Here is a 26,581-nt window from a genome sequence, read left to right on the forward strand (position 1 = left end):
TATTCCATAAGGGGTTAATATATATACAGTGGTTTAGCTGAAGACCAATGAGCCTCACAGTGGAATATGACTAGGGCCAAATCCTACTCCAACTCTCCATGCACTCACCCAGGGATCGTCCACATTATCACAGATGATGACACGAAAATTGTCCAGTGTCATAGGCACGGAGCGGCAGGATGCAATGTCCTGCATTATCTGAAATAAAAGGGATTTATTGCAATTTGCTTTATATAATATCTGTGAGAGCACAATCATGTAACTGATCACTTAACTTCATGCCTTATTCATGTCTGTACGCACATGCATCGCAAGGAAAGCTGCCGCGCCCCCAAAAAACAGGAGACTGACAGCCAGTGAAATACCGCATGACAGAATCCCGACCGCCACAGGGTATTCCCACGCAGTGGGTGGGTCCACGCCACCAACCAAGTGGGAATATAACCTGTGTGAAGTGAAGCGTGATGAGCGCACTCAGTGCCTCGCTGTCGGGATTCCGACACATGGGATGCTGTTGTCGGTATACTAACAGCCATCACCCCGTCTGTCGGTAAAACATACCGATTCCAGTGATTCTTTGGTTATGCAGACTTGACGTGGCAGTAGCGAGGCTGGCGCCGCCGCCATATTGCTGTAAGTACATGATTGCAGGTGAAGGCAGATACACACCTGCATTTATGCTGCCACTCGGTTACCTCCTGTCAGTCACTCTGAATGAGATGCATCAAACATGTCATTTTGCATGTGAAGCATCCTACCATTCTTTGCAAGCATAACAGCTCCTGCATTAAAAGCTGTCCTTTGCCATAATAGGACTTCTGGGTTTATGACCCGGAGCCCTATCTGCACATGCGTGGGCTGACGCGCGCACCACGGGGGGTGCTGGGAGGGATCCGACTGAATCCCTCTCAGTGGGAAAGTGCGAAAGAAGTCCATAGACTTCTATAGGGCAATGCCATCTAAAGATCCAAGCCCTGGAATCTATCGCAGTCCGAGGTTTGGCGCATATGCAGGAAATGGCCAAACCTCCAAAAACGTCATTTGCAAAGGTTTGGCCGCATTTTTAACCTTGTACACTCAAAGAGCGGCTTCGCAGAGGTACCATGGCGTGTGCGCAGTGCGATTGTGGCGCATGCATGGTCTGTCGATAATTGCTCAGTAACGTGAACATCTGAATTGCATAAAAATCTGAATTAGGCCCTTAGCCTCTAATACTAGTATATAACAATCAGAGATTGCAAAAATTTAATACATTGCAAGGAAGTATTAATTATCACATGCAGGGACAGAGATTGCGAGAAAGCTCTGTCCCTGCGAATCCTCTTACCACAATTATCAGGATATTTTTCGTTAAAAATACCCTGAGATTGTGATTGCGCATACGCCGCCATCGCCAGCTGACTCCCACGACCTGCCCTTCCGCTTACACTTACCTGCCTTCAGAACCAGTGATCAGTGATCCGGGAGGGTAGCCGGTCATCGAATCCTGTGCTCTGCTGTGACCCCCGGTGCTGTAAAGTGAGCTGCTGGCTTCACAGCATCTCATTACTGCACCGGGGTTCACAGCAGCAGCACAGAAACAGATGACCGGCTGCCCTCACTGGATCACTGATCAACTGTTCCTGGGTGCAGGTAAGTATTAACTTTTTTTCTAACTTTTTTTTTCCACACAGTGATCAACCTCTGTGTCCCTCAGACACACATGGCTGATCATAGGGGCCAGATCCCAGCTCAACCTTCACTGCCAGAAAGCAGAGATGGCTGTGCAGGGGAACTAGTGGGGAGTCTTGAGAACGCTATCTCAAGATAGTGTTATTATCTTATGGCTCCCATTGGTATTTTTTTTAACTATTTTTTATTTAGTAAATTCAGGCAGATCACATTTCCTAATACAAGTATGTGAAAATTGAGCTGATTACAAAATAAAATATATGCAAATTTAAAGGCTTAGAGGAGAAATTTGCGAATTCTCCTCCAATTGCCAATTAGTACATTCAGATGATACTAAAATAATATTAAATGGGTATGAAACACCCTTTTTCACATTATATTTGTAAAAATAATTTTGATAAATATGCCTGATCAGGTAAGCTTGCTATATTTTCAATAATGATATTAAATAATTATGAACATTTTGGTGGCAGAAAAATAAAACTCTATGGCCCAGAGGCCAGCAGCTTCAGCAGCACTAAGGGGTCAATGGGAGATTTAACCCCACCTGTGACTGGCTACATACATGAATATTAGGACAACTCTCATGAACATGTCTAGCTCCACTCTGTGTACACCAGTGGTTCCCAAACTGCGTGACAAGGCACCCTGGGGTGCTGCAAGGCTCTTGCAGGGGTGCCTAGGGGTGGTGGTCCAGGAACAAATCAAATTAATTATGGTCAAAGTGATAGGCAAAACCAGTGCTAATGGCTGCCAATCATAAAACATGAGGACAATCAGAATCACAACTGTACACCCCACATAACTGACCCTAAGGGTGACAGGTAGCCACAATTTACTTAATGTAATCATTTTTCTCTATCGTCCTAGTGGATGCTGGGGTTCCTGAAAGGACCATGGGGAATAGCGGCTCCGCAGGAGACAGGGCACAAAAAGTAAAGCTTTAGGATCAGGTGGTGTGCACTGGCTCCTCCCCCTATGACCCTCCTCCAAGCCTCAGTTAGATTTTTGTGCCCGGCCGAGAAGGGTGCAATCTAGGTGGCTCTCCTAAAGAGCTGCTTAGAAAAGTTTAGCTTAGGTTTTTTATTTTACAGTGAGTCCTGCTGGCAACAGGATCACTGCAACGAGGGACTTAGGGGAGAAGAAGTGAACTCACCTGCGTGCAGGATGGATTGGCTTCTTGGCTACTGGACATTAGCTCCAGAGGGACGATCACAGGTACAGCCTGGATGGTCACCGGAGCCTCGCCGCCGGCCCCCTTGCAGATGCTGAAACGAGAAGAGGTCCAGAATCGGCGGCAGAAGACTCCTCAGTCTTCTTAAGGTAGCGCACAGCACTGCAGCTGTGCGCCATTTTCCTCTCAGCACACTTCACACGGCAGTCACTGAGGGTGCAGGGCGCTGGGAGGGGGGCGCCCTGGGAGGCAAATGAAAACCTTTTTTGGCTAAAAATACCTCACATATAGCCTCCGGGGGCTATATGGAGATATTTAACCCCTGCCAGAATCCGTTAAGAGCGGGAGACGAGGCCGCCGAAAAAGGGGCGGGGCCTATCTCCTCAGCACACAGCGCCATTTTCCCTCACAGAAAGGCTGGAGGGAAGGCTCCCAGGCTCTCCCCTGCACTGCACTACAGAAACAGGGTTAAAACAGAGAGGGGGGGCACTAATTTGGCGTTAGAAATATATAAAAAAGATGCTATAAGGGAAAACACTTATATAAGGTTGTCCCTATATAATTATAGCGTTTTTGGTGTGTGCTGGCAAACTCTCCCTCTGTCTCCCCAAAGGGCTAGTAGGTCCTGTCCTCTATCAGAGCATTCCCTGTGTGTGTGCTGTGTGTCGGTACGTGTGTGTCGACATGTATGAGGACGATGTTGGTGAGGAGGCGGAGCAATTGCCTGTAATGGTGATGTCACTCTCTAGGGAGTCGACACCGGAATGGATGGCTTATTTAGGGAATTACGTGATAATGTCAACACGCGCCAAGGTCGGTTGACGAAATGAGACGGCCGACAAACAATTAGTACCGGTCCAGACGTCTCAAAAACACCGTCAGGGGTTTTTTAAAACGCCCGTTTACTTTAGTCGGTCGACACAGACACAGACAGGGACACTGAATCCAGTGTCGACGGTGAATAAACAAACGTATTCCTTATTAGGGCCACACGTTAAGGGCAATGAAGGAGGTGTTACATATTTCTGATACTACAAGTACCACAAAAGAGGGTATTATGTGGGATGTGAAAAAACTACCGTAGTTTTTCCTGAATCAGATAAATTAAATGAAGTGTGTGATGATGCGTGGGTTCCCCCCGATAGAAAATATGGGCGGTATACCCTTTCCCGCCAGAAGTTAGGGCGCGTTGGGAAACACCCCTTAGGGTGGATAAGGCGCTCACACGCTTATCAGAACAAGTGGCGGTACCGTCTATAGATAGGGCCGTCCTCAAGGAGCCAGCTGACAGGAGGCTGGAAAAATATCATAAAAAGTATATACACACATACTGGTGTTATACTGCGACCAGCGATCGCCTCAGCCTGGATGTGCAGAGCTGGGGTGGCTTGGTCGGATTCCCTGACTAAAAATATTGATACCCTTGACAGGGACAGTATTTTATTGACTATAGAGCATTTAAAGGATGTATTTCTATATATGCGAGATGCACAGAGGGATATTTGCACTCTGGCATCAAGAGTAAGTGCGATGTCCATATCTGCCAGAAGATGTTTATGGACACGACAGTGGTCAGGTGATGCAGATTCCAAACGGCACAAAGGTGTATTGCCGTATAAAGGAAGAGGAGTTATTTGGGGTCGGTCCATCGGACCTGGTGGCCACGGCAACTGCTGGAAAATCCACCGTGTTTACCCTAAGTCACATCTCTGCAGAAAAAGACACCGTCTTTTCAGCTTCAGTCCTTTCGTCCCTATAAGAGTCATATCTGCCCAGGGATAGAGGAAAGGGAAGAAGACTGCAGCAGGCAGCCCATTCCCAGGAACAGAAGCGTTTCCACCGCTTCTGACAAGCTCTCAGCATGACGCTGAGACCATACAGGACCCCTGGATCCTACAAGTAGTATCCCAGGGGTACAGTTTGGAATGTCGAGACGTTTCCCCTGCGCAGGCTCCTGAAGTCTGCTTTACCAAGGTCTCCCTCCGACAAGGAGGCAGTATGGGAAAAAATTCACGAGCTGTATTCCCAGCAGGTGATAATTAAATTACCCCTCCTACAACAAGAAAAGGGGTATTATTCCACACTATATTGTGGTACTGAAGCCAGAAGGCTAGGTGAGACTTATTCTAAATCTAAAAAAATTTGAACACTTACAAAGGTTCAAATCAAGATGGAGTCACTCAGAGCAGTGATAACGAACCGGGATCCATGTCCCAAATTTGCCCTTATCACTAAGGGTACCTCAGGTTCGTGGTACAGAACTGTCACTATCAGTTTCAGACGCTGCCGTTTGGATTGTCTACGGCACCCCGGGTCTTTACCAAGGTAATGGCCGAAATGATGGTTCTTCTTCGAAGAAAAGGAGTCTTAATTATCCCTTACTTGGACGATCTCCTGATAAGGGCAAAGTCCAGGGAACAGTTGGAGGTCGGAGTAGCACTATCTCGGATACTGTTACAACAGCAGGGGTGGATTCTAAATATTCCAAAATCGCAGCTGATCCCGACAACAAGTCTCCTGTGCTTAGGGATGATTCTGGACACAGTCCAGAAAAAGGTGTTTCTCCCGGAAGAGAAAGCCAGGGAGTTATCCGAGCTAGTCAGGAACCTCCTAAAATCAGTGCATCATTGCACAAGGGCCATGGTAAAAAAAATGGTGACTTCCTTCGAAGCAATTCCAGTCGTCAGATTTCATGCAAGAACTTTTCAGTGGGATCTGCTGGACAAATGGTCCGGATCGCATCTTCAGATGCATCAGCGGATAACCCTATATCCAAGGACAAGGGTGTCTCTCCTGTGGTGGTTACAGAGTGCTCATCTTCTAGAGGGCCGCAGATTCGGCATTCAGTTTTGGATGTTGGTGACCACGGAGGCCAGCCCGAGAGGCTGGGGAGCAGTCACACAAGGAAAAAATTTCCAGGGAGTGTGATCAAGTCTGGAGATTTTTCTCCACATAAATATAGCTAAGGGTAAATTTATAATGCTCTAGGCTTAGCAAGACCTCTGCTTCAAGGTCAGCCGGTATTGATCCAGTGGGATAAAACATCACGGCAGTCGCCCACGTAAATAGACAGGGCGGCACAAGAAGCAGGAGGGCAGTGGCAAAAACTGCAAGGACTTTTCGCTGGGCGGAAAATCATGTGATAGCACTGTCAGCAGTGTTTCATTCCGGGAATGGAAACTGGGAAGCAGACTTCCTCAGTAGGCACGACCTCCACCCGGCAGAGTGGGAACTTCATGGGGAAGTTTTCCACATAATTGTAAACCGTTGGGAATTACCAAAGGTGGACATGATGGCGTCCCGTCTGAACAAAAAACGGGACAGGTATTGCGCCAGGTTAAGAGACCCTCAGGCAATAGCTGTGGACGGTCTGGTAACACCGTGGGTGTACCAGTCGGTGTATGTGTTCCATCCTCTGCTTTTCATACCTAAGGTACTGAGAATTATAAGACGTAGAGGAGTAAGAACTATACTCATGGCTCCGGATTGGCCAAGAAGGACTTGGTACCCGGAACTTCAAGAGATGCTCACAGAGGACTTATGGCCTCTGCCGCTAAGAAGGGACTTGTTTCAGCAAGTACCATGTCTGTTCCAAGACTTACCGCAGCTGCGTTTGACGGCATGGCGGTGGAACGCCGGATCCTAAGGGAAAAGGCATTCAGGAAGAGGTCATTCCTACCCTGGTCAAAGCCAGAAAGGAGGTGACCGCACAACATTATCACCACATGTGGCGAAAATATGTTGCGTGGTGTGAGGCCAGGAAGGCCCCACGAAGAAATTTCAACTCGGTCGATTCCTGCATTTCTTGCAAACAGGAGTGTCTATGGGCCTCAAATTGGGGTCCATTAAGGTTCAAATTTCGGCCCTGTCGATTTTTCTTCCAGAAAGAATTGGCTTCAGTTCCTGAAGTCCAGAAGTTTGTCAAGGGAGTATTGCATATACAACCCCCTTTTGTGCCTCCAGTGGCACTGTGGGATCTCAACGTAGTTCTGGGATTCCTCAAAACACATTGGTTTAAAACCAGTCAAATCTGTGGATTTGAAGCATCTCACATGAAAAGTGAACATGCTCTTGGACCTGGCCTGGACCAGGCGAGTGTCAAATTGGTGGTTTTTTTCTCAAAAAAGCCCATATCTGTTTGTCCTTTCGGACAGGGCAGAGCTGCGGACTCGTCCCCAGTTCTCTCCCTAAGGTGGTGTCAGTGTTTCACCTGAACCAGCTTATTGTGGTGTCTTGCGCCTACTAGGGACTTGGAGGACTCCAAGTTGCTAGATGTGGTCAGGGCCCTGAAAATATAGGTTCCAGGACGGCTGGAGTCAGGAAAACTGACTTGCTGTTATCCTGTATGCACCCAACAAACTGGGTGCTCTTGCTTTTAAGCAGACTTTTGCGAGTTGGATGTGTAATACAATTCAGCTTGCACATTCTGTGGCAGGCCTGCCACAGCCAAAATATGTAAATGCCCATTCCACAAGGAAGGTGGGCTCATCTTGGGCGGCTGCCCGAGGGGTCTCGGCTTTACAACTTTGCCGAGCGGCTATTTAGTCAGGGGCAAACACGTTTGTAAAATCCTACAAATTTGATACCCTGGCTGGGGAGGACCTGGAGTTCTCTCATTCGGTGCTGCAGAGTCATCCGCACTCTCCCGCCCGTTTGGGAGCTTTGGTATAATCCCCATGGTCCTTTCAGGAACCCCAGCATCCACTAGGACGATAGAGAAAATAAGAATTTACTTACCGATAATTCTATTTCTCGGAGTCCGTAGTGGATGCTGGGCGCCCATCCCAAGTGCGGATTATCTGCATTACTTGTACATAGTTACAAAAATCGGGTTATTATTGTTGTGAGCCATCTTTTCAGAGGCTCCGCTGTTATCATACTGTTAACTGGGTTCAGATCACAGGTTGTACAGTGTGATTGGTGTGGCTGGTATGAGTCTTACCCGGGATCCATAAATCCTTCCTTATTGTGTACGCTCGTCCGGGCACAGTACCTAACTGAGGCTTGGAGGAGGGTCATAGGGGGAGGAGCCAGTGCACACCACCTGATCCTAAAGCTTTACTTTTTGTGCCCTGTCTCCTGCGGAGCCGCTATTCCCCATGGTCCTTTCAGGAACCCCAGCATCCACTACGGACTCCGAGAAATAGAATTATCGGTAAGTAAATTCTTATTTTTTCTTCTTCAATATTTCTCTTACGTCCTAGAGGATGCTGGGGACTCCGTAAGGACCATGGGGAATAGATGGGCTCCGCAGGAGACATGGGCACTAAAAAAGAACTTTAGGTATGGGTGTGCACTGGCTCCTCCCTCTATGCCCCTCCTCCAGACCTCAGTTTAATACTGTGCCCAGAGGAGACTGGGTGCATTACAGGGAGCTCTCCTGAGTTTCCTGAAAAGAAAGTAATTTTGTTAGGTTTTTTATTTTCAGGGAGCCTGCTGGCAACAGACTCCCTGCATCGAGGGACTGAGGGGAGAGAAACAGACCTACTTTAATATTAGGCTCTGTTTCTTAGGCTACTGGATACCATTAGCTGCAGAGGGAACGGAACGCAGGTCTCACCCTTGCCGTTCGTCCCAGAGCCGCGCCGCCGTCCTCCTCGCAGAGCCGGAAGATAGAAGCCGGGTGAGTATGTGAAGAAAGAAGACTTCAGAGGCGGCAGAAGACTTCAGATCTTTATTGAGGTAACACGCAGCGGTAACGCTGCGCGCCATTGCTCCCACACAACACACGGCAGGCACTGTAAGGGTGCAGGGCGCAGGGGGGGCGCCCTGGGCAGCAATAGGAACCTCCAATCTGGCTAAAAACAATATATACAGGCTATGCACTGTATATAACAGATCCCCCGCCAGTTTTTGAATATTTTCAGCGGGACCGAAGCCCGCCGCTTAGGGGGCGGAGCTTGTTCCTCAGCACTCACCAGCGCCATTTTCTCCACAGCACACCGCTGAGAGGAAGCTCCCCGGACTCTCCCCTGCTTACCACGGTGAAAGAGCGTTTTAAAGAAGGGGGGGGGCACATAATTTGGCACAGATAAATTAACAGCGATATCTGCGTAAACATATTGTGTTTTTTCCTGGGTCATTGGCGCTGGGTGTGTGCTGGCATACTCTCTCTCTGTCTCTCCAAAGGGCCTTGTGGGGGAACTGTCTTCAGATAAGAGGATTCCCTGAGTGTGTGGCGTGTCGGCATGTCTGAGGTAGAAGGCTCTCCTAGGGAGGAGGTGGAGCAAATGACTGTGGTGTCTCCGTCGGCAACACCGACACCTGACTGGTTGGATATGTGGAATGTTTTAAGTGCTAATGTGGATTTATTGCACAAAAGGTTGGACAAAGCTGAGTCCAGGGAATGTACAGGGAGTCAAGCCCTGCCTACCACTATGTCGCTGGGACTTTCGGGGTCTCAAAAGCGCCCACTATCCCATATAGTAGACACTAATACTGACACGGATTCTGACTCCAGTGTCGACTACGATGATGCAAAGTTACAGCCCAAATTGGCTAAAAGTATTCAATATATGATTATTGCAATAAAGGATGTACTGCATATCACAGAGGACCCCCCTGTCCCTGACACGAGGGTACACATGTATAAGGGAAAGAAACCTGAGGTAACGTTTCCCCCATCTCATGAGCTGAACGAGTTGTTTGAAAAGGCTTGGGAATCTCCAGACAAGAAACTGCAGATTCCCAAAAGGATTCTTATGGCGCATCCTTTCCCGACTGAGGACAGGATACAGTGGGAATCCTCCCCAAGGGTGGACAAAGCATTGACACGCTTATCCAAAAAGGTAGCTGTCACGATCCGGGTATCTGGACGCCATTACTTACCCTTCAGATGCCTCCTGGGGCTGGCTCGGCATTCCGGGACCGGGTCCCGCTGTTTCTGAGTTTCCACATGCAGAGTGTCAGAGTGGTGATTTCGTCGGCCGCGGCCTCCGCTGTGCCCGCGTGGTTGGATGTGCGCTTGTCGGTCTGGCGTCTCCTGTCTCCTGTGGCCGGCGTCGCCATTGCTGTTTCGATTCTCGCATGGATTGCAAACCAAACTTCCCTCCAAGTGTCTGCATGGGCGCAGCCATCTTGGTTTCTGTCATCTGATCATTTCCACCAATCTGCTGTCTGTATTGTTGATTTGCATAATTGCCTAGCCAACCCCTTCCTTGCTGCAGGTATAAGTAAGCTGTGCCTGAACAAGGAAGGCGTCAGTGCTTTGGTTGTCTAACCTAGTTCCAGTTTGTCTCTCTCCTGTGGTTGTCTTCCAGGTTCCAGCTCCTGTCTCCAGACTTCTGCTATAGAGACCCGCACCAGCATTCCATCTGCGGTGTAGCCTGACTCTCCGATCCATTCTGGACTCACCTGTTTCCAGCTACAGCAATCACCTGCTTCCAGCCGAGCTTCCAGCAGTGTACAACTTCCCTTAAAGGGCCGGTGTCCTTTCTGCAGTTTACCACTCTCCACCGGTATTATTATTTCATCGCTCTCAAGTCAATCACCTGCTTCCAGCCCAGCTTCCAGCAGTGTACAGCTTCCCTTAAAGGGCCGGTGTCCTTTCTGCAGTTTACCACTCTCCACCGGTATTATTATTTCATCGCTCTCAAGTTCGTTTATTATTTAACTGGTTCCAGCCAGTATCCACTCCGTACCAACAACAGTCTGGTTCCAGCCAGTATCCACAGCAGCCGTTTTACCTTCAGCAGCCCAGCCTTTCCTGGAACACCAGCTGGTACGATCCTGGGTTCTCTCCATTGCTACAGTCAGGCCTGGTAAGGACTTTCCAACTAGAAGATTATTAGAACTGTCTCACACTACCAGTGCCTGTGGCCCTTGCCACCCTGTAGTACCCAGGAACTGTATTATTGCCCTGCTGACTTTTATGTTTTCTTATTTTCTGCTGTGTTACGGAGTTTGTCATAATAAACATCATTGACTTTTATCCTGGTTGTCGTGGTCACGCCTTCGGGCAGTTATTCTACATGTTACTTACATGTCTAGGGGTCTGATACAACCTCCCAGGTTCCGTTACATCTCAGCCCCTACAACTGAGGTTGCCTCCCGTCAACTCAGGCCCTCAGTTGTGACAGTAAGCACTGACCTAATGAATCCAGCCGGAGACCAGGATCAAGCGGCCATGCCGATGCAAGAACTGGCAGCCCGACTTGAACATCAGGAGGCTGCACAGGGCCACATCATCCGCTGTCTCCAGGATCTCTCCACACGGCTGGATGGGATTCAAACGACCCTCCGTGGACCTGGCACGTCCGGTGCGTCCACTACAGTGACACCAGCTGTAACCCCACCCACCTTACCCATTTCCAGTCCACATCTTCATCTTCCAACGCCAGCAAAATTTGATGGATCTCCAAGGTTCTGCAGGGGATTTCTCAATCAATGTGAAATCCACTTTGAGCTTCTACCTGGCAATTTCTTCAGTGACCGTACCAAAATTGCCTATATCATCTCCCTTCTCAGTGGCTCAGCCCTTGACTGGGCATCACCTTTATGGGAGAAGTCTGATCCCCTGCTATCCTCCTATACTGACTTTGTAGCTACATTCAGGCGCATCTTCGACGAGCCAGGCCGGATAACATCTGCTTCATCTGAGATTCTTCGTTTACGCCAGGGAACACGTACCGTGGGACAGTATCTTTATACAGTTTAAAATCCTGGCATCCGAACTGGCATGGAACGACGAGGCCCTGTATGCTGCATTCTGGCATGGCTTATCAGAACGCATCAAGGATGAGTTAGCTACCAGAGACTTGCCCTCTAAGTTGGATGAGCTAATTTCTCTTTGCACGAAGGTTGATCTACGTTTTAGAGAGAGAGCAACCGAGCGAGGAAGATCATCTACTCCTAAATCTTCTGCTCCTCCTTCTCGTCAACCCTCTCCATCCAAGGATGAGCCTATGCAAATTAGTCATTCCCGTCTATCTCCTGCTGAGCGCCGAAAACGTCTCTCTGAGTCTCTCTGTCTCTACTGTGCAGCTCCGTCGCACACTATCAATGCCTGTCCCAAACGTCCGGGACTCCAGATCCTAGTTCGCCAAGGAGAGGGCCGGCTAGGAGTGATGATCTCCTCTCCATCTCCTCATGACTGTAACCTCCCAGTGTCGCTCCAAATTGCTCAACGTTACAGGAACGTCATTGCCCTCCTTGATTCCGGAGCAGCTGGGAATTTCATAACCGAAGCTTATGTTAAACGGTGGTCCCTACCCACCGAGAGACTGTCCTCGTCCATCTCTTTGACTGCCGTGGATGGCAGCAAGATTTTTGACGCAGTCATTTCCTTAAGGACTCTTCCAGTTCGTCTGAGAGTGGGAGTTCTTCATTCTGAGTATATTTCTTTTTTAGTGATTCCAAGAGCCACACATCCAGTGGTTTTAGGCCTTCCATGGCTCCGTCTCCACAACCCATCAATTGACTGGACGACTACGCAAATACTGGCATGGGGTCCCTCCTGTGCTGAGACTTGTTTAGCCAAAGTTCTTCCTGTTTGTTCTTCCTTCCCCAGGTCAACTGATGTTCCGCCTCCTCCATATCAAGACTTCACGGATGTGTTCAGTAAAGCCTCTGCTGATATCCTTCCTCCTCATAGAGAATGGGACTGCCCAATCGACCTCATTCCAGGGAAGGTTCCACCGCGAGGCCGAACTTATCCGTTGTCTCTGCCCGAGACACACTCCATGGAAGAGTACATCAAAGAGAACCTGGCGAAGGGTTTCATCCGACCATCTTCTTCTCCAGCCGGCGCAGGCTTCTTCTTCGTTAAGAAGAAAGACGGTGGTCTGCGTCCGTGCATCGACTACAGGGGTCTGAACGACATTACCGTCAAGAACCGATACCCTTTACCCCTGATTACTGAGCTCTTTGATAGAGTTAGTGGTGCAACCATTTTCACAAAGCTGGACTTGAGGGGTGCCTACAATCTCATCCGAATCCGTGAGGGTGACGAGTGGAAGACCGCCTTTAACACCCGTGACGGACATTATGAGTACCTCGTCATGCCCTTCGGATTGAGCAACGCTCCAGCAGTCTTCCAGCACTTCGTGAATGAGATCTTCAGGGACATCTTGTACCGCCATGTCGTGGTTTATCTAGACGACATCCTCATCTTTGCTAATAATCTCGAAGATCATCGTTTCTGGGTAAAAGAGGTTCTTTCCCGTCTCCGTGTCAATCACCTCTATTGTAAATTGGAGAAGTGTGTGTTTGAAGTTAAAACCATTCCGTTTCTAGGTTACATTGTGTCCGGTTCCGGACTAGAGATGGATCCTGAGAAACTCCAAGCAATCCAGAATTGGCCTATACCCTTAAGCCTCAAAGGGGTCCAGAGGTTCTTAGGGTTCGCCAATTATTATAGAAAATTTATACGAGACTTTTCCACCATTGTGGCGCCTATCACTGCATTAACCAAGAAAGGTGCTAATCCGTCCAAGTGGTCCGAGGAAGCTACACAGGCCTTTCACCTTCTGAAGCAACGGTTCATCTCTGCACCAGTTCTGAAACAGCCTGACACCGACTCTCCTTTTATCTTAGAGGTAGATGCCTCCTCCGTTGGAGTAGGAGCAGTGTTATCCCAGAGGGCCAAAGATGGACATCTACATCCTTGCAGTTTCTTCTCCCGGAAGTTCTCCCCAGCTGAGCGCAACTATGCCATTGGCGATCAGGAGTTGCTAGCCATCAAGCTCGCTCTGGAGGAGTGGAGATACCTGTTGGAGGGAGCTTCCCACTCAATCACCATACTTACCGACCACAAAAATCTTTTATATCTCAAAGGCGCACAATGTCTGAATCCTCGTCAGGCCAGATGGGCACTTTTCTTCTCTAGGTTTGACTTTAAACTCCAGTTCTGTCCGGGTTCTCAGAATCGTAAGGCCGATGCCCTTTCCCGCTCATGGGAGCAAGAAAATGAGTCCGAGTCTGCAGACAAGCATCCTATTATTAATCCGTTGGCATTTTCCACGGTAGGGATGGACTCTACGCCTCCACCAGGGAAAAGTTTTGTTAAGCCAGTTCTAAGGAAGAAGCTCATGCATTGGGCCCATGCTTCCCGTTTTGCTGGACATACAGGCATTCAGAAAACCCTTGAATTTATTTCTAGGTCCTACTGGTGGCCAACTCTGAAGAAGGACGTTATGGAATTTATTGCCTCCTGCCCAAAGTGTGCCCAACACAAAGTCTCCCGCCAGTCGCCTGCGGGGCAACTGGTTCCATTATCTGTTCCCCGTCGACCTTGGACCCATTTGTCGATGGACTTTGTTTCCGATCTACCTATCTGCAACAAGTTTAATACCATCTGGGTGGTAGTTGACCGGTTCACCAAGATGGCACATTTCATCCCTCTCACCGGTCTTCCGTCAGCTTCCAAGTTGGCTCAAGTGTTTATACAAGAGATCTTCCGACTTCACGGTCTTCCTGAAGAGATCATCTCGGATCGTGGAGTACAATTTGTAGCCAAATTTTGGCGAAGTTTGTGTCAAGCCCTCCAAGTCAAGTTAAAGTTTTCCACGGCTTACCATCCTCAGACCAATGGTCAAACCGAGAGGGTGAATCAGGACTTGGAGGCCTTCCTCCGTATATATGTGTCTTCCTCTCAAGATGACTGGGTTCAACTCCTTCCTTGGGCCGAGTTCAGCCACAACAATCAATACCATTCCTCATCTTCTTCTACACCATTCTTCATTAATTATGGATTCCACCCTAAAGTCCCAGAATTCCAACCGCTTCCCGCAACTTCTGTTCCAGCAGTGGATGTCACCTTGCGTCAGTTTTCAAATAACTGGAAGAACGTCCGCGCAGCCCTGCTTAAAGCCTCATTCAGGTATAAAAAGTTTGCCGATAGGAAGCGTAGAGCGGTTCCTGCTCTCAAGGTGGGTGATCGTGTGTGGTTGTCCACGAAGAATTTGAGGTTGAGAGTTCCCAGCATGAAATTTGCACCTCGCTACATCGGACCCTTCAAGATTGAACAAGTCATCAATCCTGTTGCCTACAGGTTACAGTTACCATCCTTCTTGAAAATACCCAGGACATTTCATGTTTCTTTGTTGAAACCGCTGTTGCCTTATAGGTAATTGTCTGCACTTAGTATAATATTAGGGCAATGGATATTGTCTGAATCAAAATATAATTCATTATAAATAGGCGATGTTACCATAGTGGACAGTATACTGGATATATATAGTAAGGAATAGATATGAAATAAGTTTGAATGTATGAGGTAATGTTTAGCTGATTTAAGAAATTAGGTTTGTGTATGTGTTTATATAGATATACTGTATATTTGTGTTTTACAGCAAGATGGTAAAAAATAGTGTAGGGAACAGGTTTATTCTGCTCTAGTCATAAATAAGGCCAGAGAGGTTACAGTAAGATCAAGAGTCATTGTAGAGAAAAGGTATTAGGCCATAAATGATAATAGGTATGTGACAGAGCTCTGTTGGTCATTGGAATTCCCAGGTGTGCTTACAGTAGATCAGAATCAAGATTGCAATACCTATCGCAATTATAAAACTGGTTTGTCTATTGTCCAGTAAAGTTTAAAGCTAGGGAGCATAATTTAACTACTATGAAAAGAGATCACATCCATTGATAAAACATTGTGTAACCGACCCCAGGAAAACTTGTCAATACAACAGAACTTTGGCTGAAAAGACATTCCAGATTTTACAATACTATACTTGCTTAAGGCAGTGTGGACACCACACTTTTATGACACCATGCCTCCGTGAACAGGACACGACAGCCCAGTTCAATGTTTGTTTTATTACACCTTGGAATCTGACAAACCTATAATTACCTATTCCATTGGAAACTATGAGAATATGATAGTTTGAATTGGTAAAATATGAGATAAAAGGACCAGACTTGTAGTTAGAAGGAAGAGGGAGAGGGAGAAGAAGAAGGAGAAGGAAGGAAGTCAGTCAGGAGGAGAAGTCATGGAGAACATGCAGAAGGAATGATTCTTGGGATGGCAATCTTTAACTTGCAAGTATAAATATGATAATAATTGAAACTGTTTGTGAAACTTATGTCATGTTGTTTTATGTTATGTAACGAAGGAAACATAGCATAGCTTAATATAATTATAATTAGCATATATATCACTACTGTGTATATCTTATTCTGTACGATTTGATCTGCCTGTAAATAAAGAATCATATAAAAAGAGCGGTAATATTCAAGCTTGAACTCTCTTTAAGGAATCTTAACTTCATAATTTCATAAGTCATATATATATAAGGACTGCATATATTTATCAGCCAATTAATTTGTAAGCCTGACATAATATATTTGCAGATATATATGATAACGCATATTAATTTAAATATATCCATATATTAATAACCATATATGTTATATTAAATATTAATATTCATAAATATGATTCCATAAATCAATATTGGCGACCACGAAGGGACTTGTTATTACTGAATCTGATTATCTGATTTATAATATTTATGAGGAGTAGCAAATGCTATAAGCTGGCTACCAAATCTGCAGAATCACGGTGGGGATGTATCTATGAAAATTTATTACCATTGTGTAATGTCAATTTTGTATTCTGTATAACCTAGGATAAATGTGTTAGTGCAATATACGTTATTCTAACTAACATAATATCTATTAGGAAGCAGCACCAATGGCTATAAGCCTGCTGGCAAAGTACAAGATCACAGTGGAATAGGTTACAAATGAGAATAAAGAATTTAAAGGCCTAGAATAGAAAATGTGCACAGTGGAAATAAGTATTTCCAAATAAATGTATAAATGTACCAGGTATTAGAGTTTAACCTTAAGACACCGGTCAATCTTAAGGAGAGGATACCTTCAGTACTAAAAACAAAGAATATATAAATTTAGCATTGTAATGTTAAATATGCAAAAAGTTGCAGCAGCATTAGGAAAAATGCGCAGAACTGCGGCTTCAGAAGCCAAACAGAAATGTAAAGAAGGATCAGGTTCACGTCTTCGTAAGGCGTGCCTGACCATTAATGCAAAAATGCATTCATTATTTAAGTCCCTTAAACAGAAAAATAAACAGAAAAAGTTTGGGGCAGAAGCAAAAAGCCTGGCAGATTGTAAGCAAACTGTCATGACCTCTCAGGAGGAGATAAAAGAAAGTACAAGGGAGAACATTGTAGATGTAGGTGAGACTCAGGACAGCATTGTCCATGTGCAGCACACAGAGTCTGCTATGGTCACACAGACCACCAGCAGAACAGCCTCTTTGGTAAATGAAGAAAGTAGCAATGTGCCGGATGTGTCTATCATCAGACAGCACATTAATGTAAAGGAGGTAGCAGCAATAGGAGATGTCCCCTATACTGTTTCTAGTAAGGGGGAAGATCATTGTAACTCAGATTATGAGTATTCTGCTGAATACACTCTCAGAGTTCCCAATGTAAATGAAGAATTTGTTATGCCCTTAGGCAAAGGTGAATTGTCAGCAGATTTAAACACTGATAGCTGCAGTACAGTGCACACAGGGGTGAAGAAGTTCCCCATGGTGAAAACTCCCATGGCAACCAGAGTTGCAAACCTGGAAATGTATTCACCTGGAAACATGTTTAAAGGGAAAATCCATGAAATTAATTCAGGAATGCATGTTTACAAACAAAGTTCCCAAACCTTTGTAACCCCCACACAACACTCAGAGAAATCTAGTGATGGTGCAAATGTTTGCATGCTCTCAGAGAGACCACATGCAGAGTGTCATTCTGCAAACCACACACCAATTAACAATGACAAAAAGGATCACCAGGATGAAAATGTTTTTATGCACTGGCGCCATAACCATTTTATTACAGGTGTGGAAAGACAGAAAGCCCTGGGACCTGCAATACATATTTGGCAAAGTCTAACAAGTTTCTCTCCCCACAAGAATATTTTTCAGGAAATACAAGATGCTTCAAGACCAAGAAGCCATGCCAAGCAGCAAACGCTATGGTTGGAGACAGTCTGGGACCAGGCTGCATCACAAGGGAGTATGGTCACAAGTGAATACGGTAGTATCATTCCTTTACTTGTTAGATCCAATGTAGCCATTGTTTGCTTTGATGTTCCAACAGCCACAGTTTCCAAATTAAACCTGCATCATATCTGCAGCGACAATTGTGCTGCCATTGACACACAAGGTGACAGGAAAGATTGGCACAGGCCAGAAACAATTGTTTGTTTGTTATTCCATCTTTAAAGACACATTTGCAAATTCTGTACCTGATAACATGCAGCAGATAGGACAGAATGCATAGCAAGCTATGTTAAATCACTGTATAAATATCTGTGATATTCATTGTATGTCTTTTTGTTTGATTCATAGTAATCCTGGCAACCTGTATACAGAATGGTGCAAGACTCCAAAAAGACTCCAATTTACAAGGGAAAAGGTCTTCATTAACCCTTTCATCGCTGCTATCCAGCAAAATCTACATAGCATCCCTAAAGACTGATATATGGACAAATCCTCAAGGAGTTTTCTAGTTTCACAAGAAAGGGGAATGTTTTCATTAACCTTTTCATCACAAGTAATCATTACTTGTCTTTCAAACTACATGTACACTCCCAAAACAGTGTACAGCACATCTCATCACTGTGATTATACAGAACTGTCTCATCCCTTCATATACCTTAATCACATATATGTAAACATTTGTCTGATATATATATATATATTATGTAATTGTATTATATACCTTGTAAATATTTTATGTTTTTTTAATATTACACAGTAGATACTACCTATGCTTCCTTCGTAAAAGCTTCAAAAGTAATTAAATATCTAATACAGGATGGTATACCGCGTTATAACAAATTGGGCCGAGATTATTAAGTGGGATGAATAATTCTCTTAATAAAGACTGTCACAAGTCTAAGATAATTATTTGTAGCATAACAGGGTCACTGTATATGCACATGGCTGCATATAAAATAATATTGGATGGAATTAGATATATTTAAAGCCATTCCTAAATGATATTTAATATCTGTTTGAAGCAAAATTATATTCATTTATTGTATTGATAGGATGTTACTATATACACATCAAAAGCATTTTAAATAATTATTAGTCAAAATATAGGTAGGATAGAAAACGCCTTTATATGGGTTAAACTGGTATAAGTTTATGTAAGATTGAGATGTATAAATAGGTACAAGGTAGAATAAGGAGATTTAAGACTGCATGGTAATTTATTCAGTGAGGAAATACAGAACAGAGTAGGTGTACTACTCACAGCCATTTGTGGTACTATTGCCCGAAGACAATTAAGACCTACTATTAACAAGCAAGGAAAGAAAGAAAGAAAGAAAAAAAAAAAAAGACTGTTTCATATATGCCTGTTCTATTCAAAATCACAACCTGTTTGTGCAAAAGCAATATGGACACTGGTCACAACTGCGGCATTGGATAAACGCAAAGGAAACAGAACTGCTAAAGACTGTATAAAGACTATTACTATTACTGAGGGTCGTCACAAGTACTGAATGTTCAAGACACAGCACTCGACGTACACAGCCCTCTGCCTCAAACAGCGAAATGGCAAGCAAAGGAGCAGCTGCTACGAAGAATTCTACTTCTAGTAATGGTGCAAATGTTGCAAACGCAAGGCCATAATGCAAACGCAAGGCATCTCCAATTGCAAGCAAACCACGCAGATGACAGTCTTATCCCAGTAAATTGCTACAGACAAGAACAGCAAAAATGTCCAAACGTACTGATCCAGATACAGAAAAAAGGTCTACAATTGGGCTATGGTATTCCAAATGTCTGTAGAAATTAGTTTTCCTCATGAATACTGAATAAAAACCTCAGTTTTGTCTGCTTTAGTTAAAAAGTAGAATAAGGTTAGGTAAGCTAAGAATTTTTAGAGATTTTTAAAATCATAATGGTTATTATTATTACACTTATGGTATATATTATGGTTACAACGAAAGTTATGTTTGAAGGAATATTTTGAAATGTATTTGGAAGCAATTACGCTAGTTTAATGTGTGGCCAATCAAAAGAATTTCTCATGGCCACAAGGGGGCGACTGTTGCCTTATAGGTAATTGTCTGCACTTAGTATAATATTAGGGCAATGGATATTGTCTGAATCAAAATATAATTCATTATAAATAGGCGATGTTACCATAGTGGACAGTATACTGGATATATATAGTAAGGAATAGATATGAAATAAGTTTGAATGTATGAGGTAATGTTTAGCTGATTTAAGAAATTAGGTTTGTGTATGTGTTTATATAGATATACTGTATATTTGTGTTTTACAGCAAGATGGTAAAAAATAGTGTAGGGAACAGGTTTATTCTGCTCTAGTCATAAATAAGGCCAGAGAGGTTACAGTAAGATCAAGAGTCATTGTAGAGAAAAGGTATTAGGCCATAAATGATAATAGGTATGTGACAGAGCTCTGTTGGTCATTGGAATTCCCAGGTGTGCTTACAGTAGATCAGAATCAAGATTGCAATACCTATCGCAATTATAAAACTGGTTTGTCTATTGTCCAGTAAAGTTTAAAGCTAGGGAGCATAATTTAACTACTATGAAAAGAGATCACATCCATTGATAAAACATTGTGTAACCGACCCCAGGAAAACTTGTCAATACAACAGAACTTTGGCTGAAAAGACATTCCAGATTTTACAATACTATACTTGCTTAAGGCAGTGTGGACACCACACTTTTATGACACCATGCCTCCGTGAACAGGACACGACAGCCCAGTTCAATGTTTGTTTTATTACACCTTGGAATCTGACAAACCTATAATTACCTATTCCATTGGAAACTATGAGAATATGATAGTTTGAATTGGTAAAATATGAGATAAAAGGACCAGACTTGTAGTTAGAAGGAAGAGGGAGAGGGAGAAGAAGAAGGAGAAGGAAGGAAGTCAGTCAGGAGGAGAAGTCATGGAGAACATGCAGAAGGAATGATTCTTGGGATGGCAATCTTTAACTTGCAAGTATAAATATGATAATAATTGAAACTGTTTGTGAAACTTATGTCATGTTGTTTTATGTTATGTAACGAAGGAAACATAGCATAGCTTAATATAATTATAATTAGCATATATATCACTACTGTGTATATCTTATTCTGTACGATTTGATCTGCCTGTAAATAAAGAATCATATAAAAAGAGCGGTAATATTCAAGCTTGAACTCTCTTTAAGGAATCTTAACTTCATAATTTCATAAGTCATATATATATAAGGACTGCATATATTTATCAGCCAATTAATTTGTAAGCCTGACATAATATATTTGCAGATATATATGATAACGCATATTAATTTAAATATATCCATATATTAATAACCATATATGTTATATTAAATATTAATATTCATAAATATGATTCCATAAATCAATACCGCTGATCCTGAATCGGTTTCATTCCGCACTTCCTCCAGCTCCCAAAGTTCAGACTCAACGGGGAGTCGAGTACGAGGTGGCCAAGATTTTGGACTCACGTTTCCGTTACGGTCAGTTACAATACCTCATTGACTGGAAGGGCTATGGTCCTGAAGAACGCTCTTGGACCAATGCCTCAGACGTCCATGCTCCTGCCTTGGTCCGAAATTTCCACGCAAAGTTTCCTTTAAAGCCTAAGAAGTGTCCTGGGGCCACTCCTAAAGGGGGGGGTGCTGTCACGATCCGGGTATCTGGACGCCATTACTTACCCTTCAGATGCCTCCTGGGGCTGGCTCGGCATTCCGGGACCGGGTCCCGCTGTTTCTGAGTTTCCACATGCAGAGTGTCAGAGTGGTGATTTCGTCGGCCGCGGCCTCCGCTGTGCCCGCGTGGTTGGATGTGCGCTTGTCGGTCTGGCGTCTCCTGTCTCCTGTGGCCGGCGTCGCCATTGCTGTTTCGATTCTCGCATGGATTGCAAACCAAACTTCCCTCCAAGTGTCTGCATGGGCGCAGCCATCTTGGTTTCTGTCATCTGATCATTTCCACCAATCTGCTGTCTGTATTGTTGATTTGCATAATTGCCTAGCCAACCCCTTCCTTGCTGCAGGTATAAGTAAGCTGTGCCTGAACAAGGAAGGCGTCAGTGCTTTGGTTGTCTAACCTAGTTCCAGTTTGTCTCTCTCCTGTGGTTGTCTTCCAGGTTCCAGCTCCTGTCTCCAGACTTCTGCTATAGAGACCCGCACCAGCATTCCATCTGCGGTGTAGCCTGACTCTCCGATCCATTCTGGACTCACCTGTTTCCAGCTACAGCAATCACCTGCTTCCAGCCGAGCTTCCAGCAGTGTACAACTTCCCTTAAAGGGCCGGTGTCCTTTCTGCAGTTTACCACTCTCCACCGGTATTATTATTTCATCGCTCTCAAGTTCGTTTATTATTTAACTGGTTCCAGCCAGTATCCACTCCGTACCAACAACAGTCTGGTTCCAGCCAGTATCCACAGCAGCCGTTTTACCTTCAGCAGCCCAGCCTTTCCTGGAACACCAGCTGGTACGATCCTGGGTTCTCTCCATTGCTACAGTCAGGCCTGGTAAGGACTTTCCAACTAGAAGATTATTAGAACTGTCTCACACTACCAGTGCCTGTGGCCCTTGCCACCCTGTAGTACCCAGGAACTGTATTATTGCCCTGCTGACTTTTATGTTTTCTTATTTTCTGCTGTGTTACGGAGTTTGTCATAATAAACATCATTGACTTTTATCCTGGTTGTCGTGGTCACGCCTTCGGGCAGTTATTCTACATGTTACTTACATGTCTAGGGGTCTGATACAACCTCCCAGGTTCCGTTACATCTCAGCCCCTACAACTGAGGTTGCCTCCCGTCAACTCAGGCCCTCAGTTGTGACAGTAGCGCTGCCATCCCAAGATACAGCTACCCTCAGAGATCCTGCTGATCGCAAGCAGGAGGCTACCTTGAAGTCCATTTACACACATTCTGGTACCTTACTCAGACCGGCGATAGCGTCGGCTTGGGTTTGTAGCACTGTAGCAGCGTGGACAGATACCTTATCGGCGGAAATTGATACTGTGGATAAGGATACCATTTTATTGACCCTGGGTCATATTAAAGATGCTGTCTTATATATGAGAGATGCCCAAAGAGACATTGGCCCACTGGGTTCTAGAGTCAACGCTATGGCGATTTCTGCTAGACGAGTCCTATGGACCCGACAATGGACAGGTGATGCCAACTCACAGAGGCATATGGAGGTTTTACCTTACAAGGGTGAGGAATTGTTTGGGGAAGGTCTCTCGGACCTGGTTTCCACAGCTACGGCAGGTAAATCGAATTTTTTGCCTTATATTTCCTCACAGCCTAAGAAAGCGCAACCTTATCAGAGGCAGTCCTTTCGGTCACATAGAAACAACAGAGTACGAGGATCGTCCTTTCTTGCCAGAGGTAAGGGCAGAGGGAAAAAGCTGCCAACCACAGCTAGTTCCCAGGAGAAGTCCTCCCCGGCCTCTACAAAATCCACCGCATGACGCTGGGGCTCCGCTGAGGGAGTCCGCCCCAGTGGGGGCACGAAATCGACTTTTCAGCCACATCTGGGTCCACTCGCAGGTGGATCCCTGGGCAATAGAAATTGTTTCCCAGGGTTACAAGCTGGAATTCGAAGAGGTGCCTCCTCGCCGGTTTTTCAAATCGGCCCTACCAGCTTCTCCCCCAGAAAGGGAGATAGTTTTAAATGCAATTCACAAATTGTGTCTTCAACAGGCGTTGGTAAAAGTTCCCCTGCTTCAACAAGGGAGGGGGTATTACTCAACTCTGTTTGTCGTCCCATTTTAAATTTAAAATCCTTGAACCTATACTTGAAAAGGTTCAAGTTCAAGATGGAATCGCTCAGAGCGGTCATCGCCAGCCTAGAAGGGGGGGATTTTATGGTATCCCTGGATATAAAGGATGCATACCTTCATGTTCCCATATATCCACCTCATCAGGCGTACCTGAGATTTGCGGTACAGGATTGTCATTACCAATTTCAGACGTTGCCGTTTGGGTTTTCAACGGCCCCGAGGATTTTCACCAAGGTAATGGCGGAAATGATGGTGCTCCTGCGCAAGCAGGGTGTCACAATTATCCTGTACTTGGACGATCTCCTCATAAAAGCGAGATCACAAGAGCAGTTGTTGAACAGCATGTCACTTTCACTGAAGGTATTACAACAACACAGCTGGATTCTCAATATCCCGAAGTCACAGTTGGTTTCTACGACTCGTTTGACTTTTTTAGGCATGATTCTGGATACGGACCAGAAAAGGGTTTATCTTCCAATAGAAAAGGCCCAGGAACTCATGACTCTGGTCAGGGACCTATTGAAGCCAAAACAGGTGTCAGTGCATCACTGCACTCGAGTCCTGGGAAAAATGGTGGCGTCTTACGAGGCCATTCCCTTCGGCAGGTTCCATGTGAGGACTTTCCAATGGGACCTACTGGACAAGTGGTCCGGGTCACATCTACAGATTCATCGGATGATCACCCTGTCCCCCAGGGCCAGGGTATCTCTCCTGTGGTGGCTGCAGAGTGCTCACCTTCTAGAGGGTCGCAGGTTCGGCATTCAGGACTGGATTCTGGTAACCACGGACGCGAGCCTCCGAGGTTGGGGAGCAGTCACGCAGGGAAGAAACTTCCAAGGTCTTTGGTCAAGCCAGGAGACTTGTCTTCACATCAACGTCCTGGAGCTGAGGGCCATATACAACGCCCTTCGTCATGCGGAGACTGCTTCGCGACCTACCGGTTCTGATTCAGTCAGACAACATAACCGCAGTGGCTCATGTAAACCGCCAAGGCGGCACAAGGAGCAGAGTGGCAATGGCAGAAGCCACCAGGATTCTCCGCTGGGCGGAAAATCACGTACAGTAAGTGCACTGACAGCAGTGTTCATTCCGGGAGTGGACAACTGGGAAGCAGACTTCCTCAGCAGACACGATCTACATCCAGGAGAGTGGGGACTTCATCAGGAAGTCTTCGCACAGATTGTAAGTCAGTGGGGACTGACCCAGATAGACATGATGGCGTCCCGCCTCAACAAGAAACTACAGAGGTATTGCGCCAGGTCAAGAGACCCTCAGGCAGTGGCAGTGGACGCCCTGGTGACACTGTGGGTGTTCCAGTCGGTCTATGTGTTTCCTTCTCTTCCTCTCATCCCCAAGGTGTTGAGAATAATAAGAAAAAGATGAGTACAGACAATTCTCATTGTTCCAGATTGGCCGCGAAGGGCCTGGTATCCGGATCTGCAGGAAATGCTCACAGAAGATCCGTGGCCTCTTCCTCTAAGACAGGACCTGTTACAACAGGGGCCCTGTCTGTTCCAAGACTTACCGCGGCTGCGTTTGACGGCATGGCGGTTGAACGCCGGATCCTAGCGGAAAAGGGCATTCCGGATGAGGTCATTCCTACTCTGATAAAGGCTAGGAAGGACGTGACAGCAAAACATTATCACTGTATATGGCGGAAGTATTTTTCTTGGTGTGAGGCCAGGAATGCTCCTACGGAAGAATTCCATCTGGGCCGTTTCCTTCACTTCCTACAAACTGGAGTGAATTTGGGCCTAAAATTAGGCTCCATTAAGGTTCAGACTTCGGCCCTATCCATTTTCTTTCAGAAGGAGTTAGCTTCTCTCCCAGAAGTACAGACTTTTATCAAGGGAGTGCTGCATATTCAGCCTCCTTTTGTACCTCCAGTGGCACCCTGGGACCTTAACGTGGTGTTGCTGTTCCTTAAATCTCACTGGTTTAAACCACTTAAAACGGTGGAATTAAAATATCTCACTTGGAAAGTGGTCATGTTGTTAGCCTTGGCATCAGCTAGGCGAGTGTCGGAGTTGGCGGCTTTGTCTCACAAAAGCCCCTATCTGGTTTTCCATGTGGATAGAGCAGAATTGCGGACTCGTCCTCAATTCTTGCCCAAGGTGGTTTCATCTTTTCATATGAACCAACCTATTGTGGTGTCTGTGGCTACGCGAGACTTGGAGGATTACGAGTCCCTTGATGTGGTCAGGGCTTTGAAAATTTACGTGGCCAGAACGGCTCGGGTCCGAAAAACAGAGGCACTGTTTGTCCTGTATACAACCAACAAGGTTGGCGCTCCTGCTTCGAAGCAGACTATTGCTCGCTGGATCTGTAACACGATTCAGCAGGCTCATTCTACGGCTGGATTTCCGTTACCAAAATCGGTAAAGGCCCATTCCACTAGGAAGGTGGGCTCTTCTTGGGCGGCTGCCCGAGGGGTCTCGGCATTACAGCTGTGCCGAGCTGCTACTTTGCACCTTTGCAAAGTTCTACAAGTTTGATACCCTGGCTGAGGAGGACCTCATGTTTGCTCAATCAGTGCTGCAGAGTCATCCGCACTCTCCCGCCTGTTTGGGAGCTTTGGTATAATCCCCATGGTCCTTACGGAGTCCCCAGCATCCTCTAGGACGTAAGAGAAAATAAGATTTTAAACCTACCGGTAAATCTTTTTCTCGTAGTTCGTAGAGGATGCTGGGCGCCCGTCCCAGTGTGGACTGCATCTGCAAGACTTGTATATAGTTTTTGCTTACATAAGGGTTATGTTACAGTTTTGATCAGTCTCGGACTGATGCTGTGTTATTTCATACTGTTAACTGGTTCGTATATCCCAGGTTATACGGTGTGGATGGTGTGGGCTGGTATGAATCTTGCCCTTAGATTAACAAAAATCCTTTCCTCGTACTGTCCGTCTCCTCTGGGCACAGTTTCTCTAACTGAGGTCTGGAGGAGGGGCATAGAGGGAGGAGCCAGTGCACA

The 26,581-nt window shown here is 45.6% G+C and overlaps 1 protein-coding gene across 1 annotated transcript in view; it reads right to left on the reverse strand.

Moving 5' to 3' along the window:
* The window catches only part of PROM2 (prominin 2), a 222,474-nt gene that overhangs the window by 29,246 nt on the left and 166,647 nt on the right, over window positions 1-26,581 (reverse strand). The window contains exon 21 of the mRNA XM_063932047.1: window positions 109-198. Coding sequence (XP_063788117.1) covers window positions 109-198 — 90 coding nt within the window. The remainder of the gene's footprint in view (window positions 1-108; window positions 199-26,581) is intronic.

The sequence above is a fragment of the Pseudophryne corroboree genome, chromosome 6 (genome assembly GCF_028390025.1).
Source record: "Pseudophryne corroboree isolate aPseCor3 chromosome 6, aPseCor3.hap2, whole genome shotgun sequence".
NCBI classification, from domain to species: Eukaryota; Metazoa; Chordata; class Amphibia; order Anura; family Myobatrachidae; genus Pseudophryne; species Pseudophryne corroboree.